Source organism: Varroa jacobsoni, unplaced genomic scaffold, assembly GCF_002532875.2.
Source record: "Varroa jacobsoni isolate VJ856 unplaced genomic scaffold, vjacob_1.0 contig00526, whole genome shotgun sequence".
Classification (NCBI taxonomy): Eukaryota; Metazoa; Arthropoda; class Arachnida; order Mesostigmata; family Varroidae; genus Varroa; species Varroa jacobsoni.
The window spans coordinates 1-15096 of record NW_019214480.1 but is presented as its reverse complement, the minus strand read 5'-3'; the positions used below and the strand labels follow the sequence as shown (position 1 = coordinate 15096).

The following is a 15096-nucleotide window of genomic DNA, read 5'->3' as shown; positions in this document are numbered from 1 at the left end:
TGAAGTGTGAGCACACGGCCTATAATCACACATCTGACATTCTAAAAGCTGTTAGCTGCTTACGAACAGCAGTTCTAACCAGCGGTAGTACTACCAGCAAGACGCAACAATTACTAAAAACACATTTCGTGACGCTTTACGCTATCATCTGCTGTTTGTCTGACGGTGTCGTAGAAAACTCAGGTAAGAGATAGCGTACAGCCGGTGGAGCTATAAAAAAATCCAAGTCAGGGAATTTGGAGGCGATTTGTAGATTGAACACGGCTGTGTGGGCAATGGTAGGGGGTATTGTTGGGGCGGCTGGCTGTTTGCTGCTCCGTGGGTCAGTATTTTTACGTGCGACTTTTTTGCTCGCCAGAAAAGTGGGCGAAATGTCCAACGCTCAATGCGCGCAAGGAGGCCTCCGTTTTTTGGACACGAATCGATCAGTCGAAGGCGAACATTTGAAAAAAGCATACTCGAAACGCCTAGAGGAAAAACCAGCTAACAAGATGTGGAACAGGGTATGTCGATGGAGTATCCGCTCGTTCAAGTTCGTTGAGCGAATACTCCGGTTTTGTCGCTGGACCCTTTAGTTTGTATGGACGACTCATATACTGACGTTTACAAACAAGTGTACAGCGCGTAATTACGATTGGTAATTAGAACTTGCGTGTTTGTGATCGTTTGTTAAATAATCAGCAGCATCAACTAGACTAAAAGCCCTAGGCATCTATCTAACTTCGCTGTACGACGACTCGTATACCATGTTATGATTAACAACAATCACCAGTCAAACCATTATTTAGGACAGTCGAGTGTGTTAATATAAGAATTTTGAACACAAGACGACACCTCCACTGTAGCGTCTGAGACACTGAGCTATTCCGATATGTTCGATTTCGACACGGATAGTTCCGCTATCGATCTCAAATAATAGGCCTTATTGTGCGCCCAAATTTCGGTGTAGTTTTTGACGCTCAGCCAAAAACATTCCAGATAAACTGTTCGATGTTTACTATCATGATCAGTAGAACGAACGTCACAAATCTTCTTCCCAAACAACGTAAACGAATGATTTGGCCGCGGTGGTATTTGATTCTGTTTCATGCGACCATTAAATCTGTGACACCCTCAGATCAATCCGTCTCTTCTGTAGTTCATTGCGGCTGCATTCTACACCTGATTGATACCGCTTCTTGTGACAACTGCGATCGACACGTCTCCGGAGAACTTACCGCCGAACATCGAGACGCGAACATCAATTGTCATTAGGTCTGACAGTACCGTCAAACGCCATTCTCGGACTTCACGCGGAGGACGCTACGCGAGAGAGCCAATTGAATAGCTCGAACCGAAATTTAAGGACACCTGAAGCGCCTACCTTGGCTCTCTGAGCCCATTTTAGAAACATTGATCTGGTTAGCGAGCTAGTCAGCGTAAACTTGTTTGAAATGCTTAGGGAAACGTTCACTTTGTGAGCAAGCAGGACGCACGTAGTAGGAAATTTAGTGATATTGATATTTACACTCACAAAAATCCTCTCTTAATCCTCTCTCGCGTTTAATGGGAAAAAAAATATGGCGCTAGCATTCGTTGCAGTTCGTGTCTCAAACTTTTCTTTAATTATATGAATTGCCTAATATTTTTAACGTTTACAAAATTATTGTTATTGTTTTTGATTAATCTACACTATGGCGTAGCTCATTGCATAACGTTAAGTTGCATAGGTATTTTTTTTGGCCCAATAGTACCGCGTTCGAGCCTATGGTCCCGGTGCTTTTAAAATGGGCCCTATGATCGGACGCGTAGACGCTACCAACAATAAAAAAAAAACGACAGATTCGTTCTTGAGAGCTAACTCTATATGGGTCTGCTAGGACGAAGCTGCTTTTTGACCTCTCTAAACTAATCAGGGCTGTATTTGAATACAAAAATGACATCCGAGATTTTGATTCATTCGAGCGTTACATACTCATTTATTTTTAAAGGAGCGCCTCACTTTATAACTGGTCAACTTCTTATAAGAAATTCTCACGTCTATACAGACTAGTATGATAGCAGTGATGTTTCTTACTATAAATACTACTACCTAAGCATCCCCTCGCTTCCACTGTCGAAGCAGTAAATCAATAATCCGTCATGGCTAATTATGCGAGTGTACCTAACTAAGCCCACTGGCATTGGCGTCCGTGAAGTGGATCAATCTATGATCTAGTTAGACCGCCTACATAATCAAAAGTAGCTTGCTCTCCCTCCTCTGTAACACAAAGTGGCCGTAATAACGCTAAATGGAAATTCAGCTTTGATGACGTTGAATACATTATAGGCACCGAGCTAGGCCAACATCATCGGATGACACGGCCTCAATGAAAGCAACTTAATTTCAACGCTTTATTCATTGGACATCGTTTTCTCTGTTTTAAGTTACGCTTAACTAGACGTTTCTATACCGTGGTCTTCTGCTCTCTTAAATGATGCTTATTTAGGTAACTTCAACTGTTGCTTCGGCTGTAACATCGGATTATGTTAGCTATGGCCGCTTCGGCGATAGTTGATCTACCACCTAAATTACTAGATAGCTAGGTTCGTGCTCATCGTGTAAGTGTCAATAAACCTAATTAGCGTAAAACATCATCAGATTCGAACGATATCAGTGCAGGGTTATATCATACTGATCGTTAACCTCATCGCAAAGATTCGCTCGAGGAGATCTGATATGAGTAACGAACCGTTTGCAATAATACCTCGTACATCTGATCTCCAATAAGATATCAGACTCATTTGTAACGAAAGGAAACGTTTACCCTTCTGTACGCTTGTGTTAGCATCGACACGGACACAGTGCGTTTGGCTCTACTGATGTAGTCCGTCCATCAAGTGAAGCCTTCGCCAGCGCACGAACAGGCACTCATTGAATCGCTCAACGGGACGCGTCAAGCTACGAAGCAACGAAAAGTGGCTGACCACGGAAGAATGCTGGCTGTGACACCACAAACGAACGCTGCGTCATGTCATGGCTGGTCTCGGATGCGTGTGCGTGTCACCGTCATTGCCGCCCCACCGACGCTCCGACGAAAACAAGCCTTTGTCTGACACACCATTGACATTCGTAGGCATCCACAGGTTTTAAGATTAGTACTTTATTACGGAATATCTTAAGATAGAGAGGCGTTAGGTATATGGTCGGAGAGTCACAGTATCGACAAATGCTGATCAGAAAGTTCTGCGCAGATAGATACCTACCCATCTATGCGTACGCGCAGGTACAACGCACCTAGTGATGTAGAGCAGAGTAGCATCGTTGTGTCTGTACTTTCAAACAAAATGGATGGATGGGTGACACAAAAACGAGAACAGAAAAACGTCATATAAGTACATATGTGCTTCTGCACGTCCGGCGAGTTGCCACAAGGTACGGCATGCAAGGCGCTAAGTGACACGCAATCATTTAGCCTTCTATGCAGCCGAGAAAACCGTAAATGCAGGCGCTTACTCATACCGCAGGGGCACTATGAAATGCTGTTTGTTAAGCGTTTGGGCTGGCTATTTTGATGGACAGAGCAGAAATAGACGGCCAGCCTATACGAGCTCGTTGAGTGCGGCAAGGTTGCAGGACAATTTATAAGTCTGCTTTGCTATGGACTCTGTGCAGCTATGTCGGTCCCGTCACCGATATTCATGTTTGAAAAAATTCAGTGTTTATCTTGAATAATTATTTTCGCTTTTCCTTACAACGAACGAGCTTCTTTAGATAAAATTAGCTCATTATAGATAAAAGCGATTTTTCGTATAAACGTATTTTGAGAGAAATTTACGCAATCTGTCAATCGATACAAAACAGTCACTGAGTGTCACGCTATGACATTGGAAATTCAAATTAAGTATCCAAAATTAGATGTAGCATACACTCTTAATGTTAAATTGTTATCGATTGTGTGTGTATGCACAAAAGGCTTATCATATGCACGTGATTTTGTGCGAGCATGATAAGAAGTTAAATCGTAAAGACAGCTAAGATACTGTGTTTATACGACGTACGTTTTATTAGGGTTTCTTACACCAACGTATGACGATAGAGATATCGTTCACTTTAAAAGAATTTCAATTATAGTTCGTATCCGGTTGAACAGAGTCGGCTTGAGCTCAAATAGATAGGTAAACCATGTTGCCACTTGTCAATAGGGTGTGTTTAACGATTTATTGCTGACAAAAAGAAAGTCATCACCAGTAGCATTGCTTCTCTCCATAGCTAAATCCTTTAAATACGACGTCTGTCTTTCTCGACATGTTCGTCCAGCTATCTACGAGTTGAAATAGTTGTATCAACGAAATACGCCACTAAGATACACATCATGTTACAGGAACCAGCCCGACAACCTGGTCGACGATAGGTAGGGACGATAGCAAAAATACGTCTCCGAGAGATTGCTCCCGTCGTACACTGCAGAATATATGTTTATTTACTTTAGTACGTGACTACGACGTAACTGCCGCAATGTATCATGGCAATGACATCCGCAATACAGTATAAGGACACGTAAGGCAAATTTAGATTCGGTAGACATGACATCTATAGATTTATGTGAACAGGTACAAGCTATTGAGTGTCGCCGACACTACGCTGGGTGAGGCGGTAAGATAGTTTCTAATTAAATAACTCGACGATTTTTCACTTACGGAACCCTGTCCCTGTTATAGATTCGATGCTTACTTAATTCATCGTCCGTTAAAGCAGAAGTATCTAGGAAAGTTGAGGGAAGAATTTGGACAGATCAAGCATTGTGTATAGGTCACCAACAAAAGTTAATTGCTAACTTAGACAAGGTACTATTTCTTTTTTAACACTTGGCCACAGCTTAAGAACAGGTTATCGAAAGGTTTCACCGCAGTTATCTTTGACCCGCCGAGGTTAAAGATCGTTTTAGGGGGGAGAGTAGTCCAATATGTATATATATATAATATAGTAGACAATATGTAAACTATGCTTTTTCATGTTGGTAATTATTATTTTCTTTACATTTTTTTTTACGACACGCAGTGTGAAACGTAACGGACGTTTTACAGCGAATCGTAGAAGTCTAAGTAGAAGTAAAAGTTGGATAGTAGCTTTGTTTATATATATTTTGTTTCGCTTGTTTAAATTAACACTAACGGCATCATAAGTTCCTCCCCAACACAAGGTATCCAGGGAAACTGCCTCATTGAAAGACGGTCGCTAATAACTTTCGTTGTGTCGCGTTCCTTATAGATCGTCGAATCCAACTATTAAGTCGGATCATTCGTAATAAATTTGTTGAACTAGCCGCTCACTCTACTGGGTCTCATCCCGTTTTGCCTGGCATTTGACAGCTTTCTGGGCTGCCATCGTCTGTGATATGAAAAGCATTGGTCACATTCACTCGTTCATTCAATCCAGTCCGAACCAAGTGAATTTCTATCCGTCGTTCGACGCTCCCATGTTCGAATCGCGAAGATACTTATCGTGGTTGTCCGTCTTCCATGTTTGTTAAGATAATCTCTATATAATACGTGTATGGATGTTACACTTTGTACATTCATGAGGTGTAACCATTGGGTAGATATAATCTTTACTCATAAGTGCACATTTATCAGATCGTGACCCATCGACGCACATATATAGCCTGCGTATGATATAAGGATTTATGTGGCCCTATTTGTATGAATTAGTCTGATTTGTATTGACGCTAAGTGACTGTAGGGCATGTAGTAACGATGAAGTATATGGACCTATACACAGCTCGCTGATAATGGTTCCGAAAGGGTCAATATTTCTTGGTGCAGAAGGGGTCAAAACGGCAACAAAACGCGCGCCAGTAAATATTGCCTCATGAAGCTTCAACAGGCATATCGTACAGACACACGGGGTAGGTGCAGACGGCCCAAGTGGAACACGTAAAAACACAAAAGAAAGGACTAGTTTGTAAGCCGTACAAAAACATATGGGAAAGTCATAAATATCAACACAGATGATGAGAACGTAGAAAATGTCCAGTCACTAAAATCGACTGTGTACAAGACCAGAAATTGACAACAAACGATGTAAACGAAATTCCGAACGGTCTGAAGGTCGATCAAACGCTGGACAGCCACCGTACTAGGTTTAAAGGTAGGTCGTCACCAATGGTTGAATGTATCTGGGCATCCCATTTCTAGAATACTTGTCGAGACGAATTAATTTCAATGACAAGGTACCGCGAAATTGACTTTTCAAACAATTCAGAGATGAATACTTGTAAAGCATTCCTTTAAAGAAGGAGATTTTTAATAACGTTTTGTGGATTTATCCCCCAACAATTTGGCAAATGTAAATAAACTAATGCTAATTAACAACAGTAATGATGTATAAACCTCGCTGTTTGGCATATTGTCCTCTGTGACGATCAGCAATTTGGGTCAGTGATTTGTGAGAAAATCAAAGGCTTACTTTAAGTGGGTTCCCGCACTTTATGCCACTCGCAAGGACGTATATGCTTTGATATGCCCATCTTACACTCAGAGCTAAGCGTACTGGCTGCATATGAGATAGCGATGAAGATTCTTTAACGCAACTCTAGCAGGTGCCGAGTTAATTTGTCCTACACGGTAATATGTGAAAAGCATTGAAATAGATAGATATAGTTAATGATATATGTAGTCTCGTCAGTATTGATATTCTGTTTACCGGTGAGGTCTGTTCCTCACCCAGTTTGATACTGACTTTAGCCAAATGAGTAATGTCTCTATGACACTGGACAAACCAACTTGTATCCCTCAGTAGCAGCCTTTACTTACCAATTCTAATTAGATAAGGTAATACAACTGAACCCTGTACATGCGTCAACGTTTGAGGTAATCACGAGTCATATAAGCTGTATTCGTGCGGCGGCAAATCTTAGCTGATACATTTAACTACCCCAGTGGATTAATGCGTCGTTAAGGCATCAATCTTGTAATGGTGCAATAGAAGTTTTGCCATCATTTTTCATGTGGAAAGCATTTTCGCCAAGACAAAAATTGCGCAGAGCTCAGACAATCGAGCAACGATGAGTTGCATCTGTTAAGCTGAGTCGTGCTAGACAAAGGCTCGTCAAGGTCCCAATCAACAATTTCCAGCAAAAAAGGCAAGCGTCCCCAGAAGCACAAAGCAGAGCGTATTCCCTTAAGGAAAATTACTCGCTCACTGTCTGGGTGCGAATGCGATTTAACCTGTATCACTTTGTGCTTCTCACTTCATTTACACTTCAGCTTCCTCCCTCTAGCTACTACTAATACTTTGTATACAGCGCTGTCCTTCGATGTGTTTATGCGCCGATCTTTTATCATATTATAAATTCTCAGGTTGGAATTGTGGGACGCAGAAATTCCGTTTCCACAAGTAAATTGTCCGCTGAATTTTCTGGATAAATTTGATACGTCCGTTTAGATGCAACAATCAGCGGCCATCCTTCTCAGCGGCCATCCTTCTCAGCGGCCGAATTACCGGCAAGTAAACAGAACAGCGTCAAACAGTAACGTGACTGGCTCTCGTAGTCAACCCCACGGCTGTTCTATGGCTGCACGACACGGGTGGCTGTAGATCATAGATATAGAACTGAACTTCTCTAGTTCTGGTCCCGCAGGTCCGCAAATACTCGGTGCCGTCGCGCAGTTGCTGTTCTTCGATTGCTGCTCGTCAACTGCTGACAATTCTAGACCGTGCAGGTGGCGGCGGAGAGAAAATCATTAGAAAGCGCAATCGCCGACCGATATGATGAACGTCGTAAACTGGTCAACGTCATTTAAGCAGCAGCAGCAGCAGCAGCAGTGGGTGGTAAGGCGGCGTCACTGCTCTTCGCCGAAACCCGAAGGGTTGACTTGATGGTTAGTGGAATTATTGTTCGATGGCTGGCCTGTTGACTTGTCGACTGATTGAGTAGACAGCTAATCGGTTCATCCTCGTCTGGAACAGAGTGAAAATAAACATTAAACCATCACCAAGCGGACTCATGCTGAGCCTCATGTGGAAATGATGACTTTGTGCGCTAAGTCAGTCACTATCCAAGAACGGGTCACAATTCAGAACGAACGCGAGCGACATGATGAGGCTGCAATAAAAACAGCATTAAACATCAACAGCTATGGCACAATAAAGGAAAAGGGCCGTACACGGATGGCGTATATATACGTGGATGTCCTTAGATAGCTAGGAAAATTAAAGTTGAACGGATACACACTGATATAACGATAGATTAACAAATAAGTATAAATTGCAAATGGAACAGGTGCGATCAGCATCTATGAAACATGTAACACACAGAGCTAGATACTGGTAAATGACAAACTTCATTTATAATATTAGAACGCTATCTGTATAAGTTGTGCTACACTGTGAGTAAGCAAAATTTTTTGCTTAGACGTTTTGAAAGAAAATTTGAAAATCATTGTTTGCGGCAGCCTGAGCTTGGGGAAAGGCATGAAATTGTTATTAAATATGGCGAACCGGAATGATAGAATCGATGAGTAATTACGCTTGGCTAGGTTACGTCAACCCATCATCCTTTAATGGAACTATGTTTAAGCTGTGGTATTTTGCAACAAGTAATGATAATGTACGAATATTAGCGGATCAATGAACATTTACCCTATAGTAATCAATGTAGACTTACTACGTTTGCTTCTGAATATGATTAGCTTTTTGTCGTACTTCATCGACTCCGATGCGTCGGTATTGACATTGGGTATATTCAGGCATATCTAATTTTATTTTCCAAAAGAACTTCAATTTTACATCATTCGTACTTCAGTGACATATGAAACTCACCCCTTTGCAAGTCTACTAGTCGGACCCAGGCAGCATGATAACCGTATTTGACATTGTACTTGTTTCCTGTTTTTGTTGGAATAACATTGGGCATTTTCGACTACTTTTTACTCGCTTCCTATCATGTTAACTTTCGATTCTCATTTGGTCTTTATTATGTCATGGACGCGAGGCGAAAGACACCTTCCTGCTTAGTTAGCATCAAAAAAAGAATATAACAATTATTACATAAAAAAATAATGATAATAATACTTATTATAATGGAAAAAGAACAAGAAAACAAGTGCTATGAAGGTAGCGGCTATAACGATTTCGTCTGTTATCCTTCTCGGTGGCGGTCTGCTTTGAAGCCTAGCGGCAATAGTGACCGAAGCAACAACTGATACTGCGTCTGATATATCAGATTTTTTACATAACGTCAACAGAGCGGGAAAACAGGCCGAGCGCACTTAATTTACCATTCGGTCGTTTGTACTGCCTAAATAATGTCGGTTACTACTGCTGTCGGCGGCCGGCCCGTACTGTCGTATTATTTTTACTAGTATTCTCCTTATTAGTTCTTTCGTTTTTACGATAAAATGTCATACATCTGTAAGTGGGGTTCAATTTTGAATATACGAAGGGTTATTGCGTGTCGCAGTATTTAGTAAAAACTGAATCTGAAAAGGCATTGTGTGTGCATCAACAAATCTAAAACTTTACGTTACATTCTAAAAACATTGCCAAATACGCCGGCACCAGTAGCCGTGCCGCTTTAACTGGGGCCATTCAGTGATGTGACCCCTGCACTTTTCTAGGTACTGCCAAAAAAAAATCATCAGCAGGTTTTTTTTACGGATAAACCCACAAAAAGGAAGACCACTTACATTCTGTTCATATATAAATCTACACAGAAACTGCTTTTTTCATATAATTGAGCCTTGCAGATTTTTTTTTACCCTTTTCATATCAAACGTTTGAGCATTAACAATGTTGTCAGTTAAACCGAAAATAGAATAAACAATAACCATCTTTAGCGATTCCAATTGTTTGAATTCAGATTTTCCAAAAAATATCTCCAAGTCCACGAGCTTATATAAATAATATCATCCATAGATATTGGCGAGTCCCCGGTTTTGTTCCTCTCAAGGTGCCTTTTTCTCGCGCATCTAATCACGCGCGTGCCACTGGATCTTGAGCAACATGTGATATGTGCCTGATTGACAATAAGCTGTTCCACAGTTCGACAAAGCTATCCGTTTAGAGTGGGGCATAGGGTTGTGCCCATACGGATGTTCGAAAGTGGCCCAGCATGCATACCAAAAGAAGAGCTCAGACCCGGGGCTTCATCTTTCAGTTAGTACGCCAAAGCCTCTCTCGAACAAGCTAGTTTTTTTTTTTTTGAGTAATGATACATACGGGAAAGACTAAGTTAGTCACGATATGAATTGCTCAATTCGACAACGAAGACAAAGAAGTATATTCCAACTTCTTTTACTACTTTTGGTCAGTAGGAGTAGTTGTGGTGCTCTGGTAGCGGATGTAGTAGAAAGAGCGCGAATGGCAACTGGTAGAAGCAGAAGCTACTATCTCTTAGTCGTCCATTGCAACGACTGGAGTCGCCGCCGCCGCCGCCACCGTCACCTCGGATCACCACTAGCTGATGCCAACTCTCCAATTGTTCATGGCTCCCCGTCTCTCGACGGTCGCTGGTTCTCGGGGCCGCTTCGCTACTGCCGTTTGATGTACGTAACAGGAACTCTCTAGCTTTCATTGCTCTGTAAGTCGATAGCTTTCGCGGCTAGAGGAGGTTGCCAGGACTCTGCAGTTAGTACCAGGAACAGCAACAGAAATAGTGATAGCAGTATAGGCGTACAGCCATAGCCGGCTGGCAGTGTTGCGGCGCAGCCAACAGCGCCGGTCAAGCAGCCCTCCAGCAGCTCCTCGTTCCCTCAGCACAGCTACGCAGACTACGGTGGCAGCAGCCCTAAGTGGGGCGGTGCTTTCGTCCATGGGCGGAGCCAAGGAAAGATCATGGCGGATCACCCGTTGTGGTGGTGGCGGTGGTGGTGGTGCTGCTGCTGCCGCCGCCGCCGCCGCCGCCTTACTGCTGTCGTTTGTGCTGCACATGACTGTGTGTGGGTGTGAGTCTGTGTTTGTTCGCCGCTGCCGCGTTTGCTGATGATGCCAGCACAGCGGCTATAACCATGGCTACGGAGACCCGAGAGCTGTCTGTGCTTGCATTGCTATTGCTGTTTCTCGTGTGGCACGGCGCCGCCGCCGCCCCCTACCAACTAGCCGCTCCAGCTGCTGCCATGACCGGTACCGCTTCTATAATAGTTTCTTGTGCCGCCTCTGTTGCCCAAACCCCTGGTAATCTCGGGGCTGCTATCCTCTTGCTGCTTTAGCATATAGCGCGCGCGTGCTCGCCACCATTGCCGCAGCCGGTGAAGGATGGAAGGATGAAGTCAGCACAGCCATTGCGACGGCAGCATCAGTAGCCGTCGCCGCTGAATTACCGCTGCGTTCAATAGCACGAGAGAAGCAAGCGGCCGTCACCGCTAACCAGCGCAGTGAGGTTCGGCTGCTTCACTTGCTGCCAGTAACTAACTAATTGGGTGCTACGGCGCGGTATCATCGTTGCTACAGCTCCTACTGCTGATACCGCCATCGCCAATGATTCTACTTCTATTACCGCTGCTGCTGCTATAGCCATGATAGGCGCCAGCAGCGCCGCCGCCGCTGCCGCCACCGCCGCTGCCGCTGGCGCCGCCGCCGCCGCCGCCGCCGCCGTCGTCGTCGTCGTCGTCGTCGTCGTCGTCGTCGCCGCCGCCGCCGCCGCCGGCGCCGCCGCCACCGCCGTCGTCATTGTCGTCGTCATCATCTCTGTCGGGCTGGTCGGTCCGTCGGCGCCTGTTCGTTCGTTGACGGACGACTTGTTTTAGGCTCGTGGAGTCGCTACGGCAGCAGCAGCAGCAGCAGCCGTCACGGCGGCCGCCGCGGCCGTCGACGCGTTAAAGCTAGGCGGGGATCGGATGGCAGCAGCGGCGCCTTGAGGATTCGTCCCTCGTTCGCTGCTCTCGTCGGCTCGTTGTCTCGCACGCGCACCACCGCCTCTATCGCCAGCAGCGTTGGCGCGCAGCGCTGCCTCCGTACGTCCGTCTGTCCGTGCGTGCGTGCGTTTCCTCTGGCCGGCTAGCAGGACAGATAGGCACACTATAGCTGGCAGTTAGCTAGTCACTAGCGATCGTTCTGTTGTTGAATGGAATATAGCAATCGGTGGCAATTGTCGTGAAGGAACTAGTGAGTGGACCGAGTGTGACGGGAATTACGACTAACGGAGTAGTCACAGCAAAGCTACCATTGTCCGCCTGTTGAAGTGATCTCTTAACTGCGTTTCGCTGTTGCTGCTGCTGCTGTTGTTGTTGTTGCTGTTGTTGACTAACGGACATACAAATGGACAGACTCACTGACACTGACCGCAGTACCAAACAACTATCCCATAGTTAGTTACTTCGCTGTCCGTTAAACGCACCCAACAACTGCCGACTGTGAGTTGGAACAAGTTGAAAAAGAGGATCCAAAGCGAGAGCCGTCCGTTCTCCAGTGGACCGGCAGCAGCAGCTGTTGCTGCTGGCGAACACAACAGCACCAATTGGAATAGCACCAGCGGCCGCGAGTACCCGGCAGCGCGGACGCTCCGCGCACTCTCCGCAGAGTACAGTCAATGCTGGCACAGGCAGACAGGCAGTTCATCGACTCCCTAAGCAAAGACAACACTGGAGAGCAGTTAAGGCAGAAAAAACGACGTTCGATGCTAACTGAGACGACGAGTCGGCGTCGCGTCATTTTCACCAGCTGCTGCTGCTGCTGCCGCCGCCGCCGCCGCCGACACCTTCGTTGTTGTTGCGGTGTCGTTTCAGAAGGTTCCATGTGCACCAACGGAAAGAGCGTACAATATGAGTGAAGGCGGTTACTGCTGGAATAACAGTAAAGCCGTAGATCACGGCGGCAGTGTCAGTGCCTGATGCGAACAGTAGACACTTGGAAGAATGAATAACAGCACAAGTGTCAGTGAATGCGGTACGCAATTATCCTTTTAAACACTCATTAGGACGCCTGTACGTTTCGTAGCGGCGTGAAAAAATAGCACAAATTTCATGACTGGGTGACGCCAGCTGTTTGACGAGCTTGTACCACAACCGCTGCCATCATACGACTACCATTACTATCGGCGACCAGCAAAACAGGCCACGCGACGATCTTCCCAACCTGGTGTCCTTATTCCAAAGTGTTAACGATTTTGTCGTTGAAAGTGATTGTGCTAATAACAATAATGGTCGACAATTCGCAGTGACGCCAGAAACAAAGAATTTTTCCAAAGAACAAAGATCGCCCGGTGCTGTTGCAAGTGGCATTCTTTGAGGGAGCTGTTGATAAAGGTGTTTTGTCGCCGCTGCCGCCGCCGCTGCGCGGAATGAAACAATGTAAACGTGAGATAAAAAAAACAAAGCGAATTGGCTTGTCTTTCCTAAGAGCGAGGGGTTTTTGTAGGCAACCAGCGTCGACATCTTTCCTAGTTTCTACGAAAGCAAAAGAAGCGTGCAGCAAAGTCTTCTACGGCAACAATAACCATTAGAAAGCCAAGAGCAAGTGCTGAAATAGGCGCGCGGAACGCGGAGTGCCAAACGCGGACGGATTATCCATCCATTATTATTCGATCTCACGGTACACGCCGTGTCTGTATGGGCTGTTGTGAACCGATATAGGGACGCGCACACGTGAACGTAAAGAGAGATAGAGAGGGAGAGAGAGAGAGAAAAAGGAAGCAAGTTCGGCATCACTCAGACGCTCTGTGTGAGGACACGCAGCGGCAGAAAGCTTCGTGCTTTGTTGTTCAGTAACGCTATTAATCAAAGGAGTTAAATTGAAAAGCAGATTTGTACTGCAGCAATATAGTTCGCTTGTTTGCCTATTCAATCAGTCGTTGTTGTTTTCATTGTTACAACAAAGCGTCGTTGAGCAGTACGGCCGTCATTATGGCCATCGTAGCTGGTAGCTTGTAAGCCATCGTTTCTGTTGGGTGTTTCTTTTCACTCGTGATATTTCGTCATCGACGTTGTCCATAGCCGGTATTAGTGGTGATAACAGTGCCAACGTTCTGTGGCTTTGGTTTTTGTAGCACTTTCTCCGCCTCACTCACTCGGCCACCAATAGCACATACTCTTATCTTTCGTTAACAACGACGACAACTTCCGCCGCGATTACTTTCTCCCCTTTTCCAACGGACTCGTATCATGTGAGTCGTACGATAGGTAATTTATTAATCGACTGACTATTCAGCTGAAGACAATTATGAAAAAAGGGAAAGGAAGGTGCTACTGATGGCAAAAGAGACAGCAATCGCTCTTCAACTGTGGCATTCACGAGTTCATTTAAATAGTGAAGACAAAGAAGCGGTATTACCCTTGACCACTGGTAATCGTCAGTAAGTGATATCGCGTCGAACACGAAACGGACACAGAGGGGTGCGACGGGTCAAAAGTGTATGCGGGCAGCATCGTTTGTGTTAGACAGAAGTGTGCTTATTATTGGGCGATGTTGGAAGCGGACTCAAATCCTTCCCCCAGTGTTCCGGGGGAATCTCCAGGAAGCGGTTCAGTACCTAGCGCCTGTTCACCTACGTCACCTGCTGGAGGACCACCGCAAAGCTCAAGCCCCGCACACTCCTACAATAGTAACACCCCAAACCATTTGTCGGCTCGGGCCAAAGACTTCAGTATCGACTCGTTGATCCTACGAAGGCAGGATTCGAGCGAACGCGACAGCACTAGCCCCTGTGACACCAATAGGCCAACGATTCCAGCTACAGCCTGTGGAATGTTAGGTCTCAGTAAGTGACCGGTAGTGTCGTTCGTTGTTGTTGCTTCTTTTGTAGGTTGTTTATGCAGTAACCACACACAACATTAGCCTTATACGATATCAAGGTAAACAATATTCGACAGCCACGCCAATATGATTTCTTTAGAAGAATACGAAACCATTCCATCACATTGTTTAGTGAGATAGCTGCCCTTCACCTCTACCTAGAGATTAGGAGGGTCCTTAGCGTAATTCAACTGAATGGAGATCCTGTTCACTTCGACAGCTTCTCTCACAAGTTCGACATTGTATCTGCCTGCCTATACTGACCCATACTAGAGGTCAAAAGGCTTGCACTAAAAATCGTGCGGGCTGATAAATCCACATTGACCTGTATATGCAGTAAACATTCGATCAAGCTATCTGCTTCCTATTACTCGAGCTGCTTTGATAAAGCCTTTAGTTAATCTGTT

The 15096-nt window shown here is 45.0% G+C and overlaps 1 protein-coding gene across 1 annotated transcript; it reads left to right on the top strand.

The window, feature by feature from the left end:
- Positions 1-11670: 11670 nt before the first annotated feature.
- LOC111271310 (uncharacterized) lies at positions 11671-14654 on the top strand (the record flags this gene model as incomplete). Its single annotated transcript, XM_022852034.2, is given in 1 exon segment — positions 11671-14654. A coding segment is annotated over 1 exon segment (295 nt), but the record flags the coding sequence as incomplete, so codon positions are not given.
- Between the last annotated feature and the right edge of the window lie 442 nt (positions 14655-15096).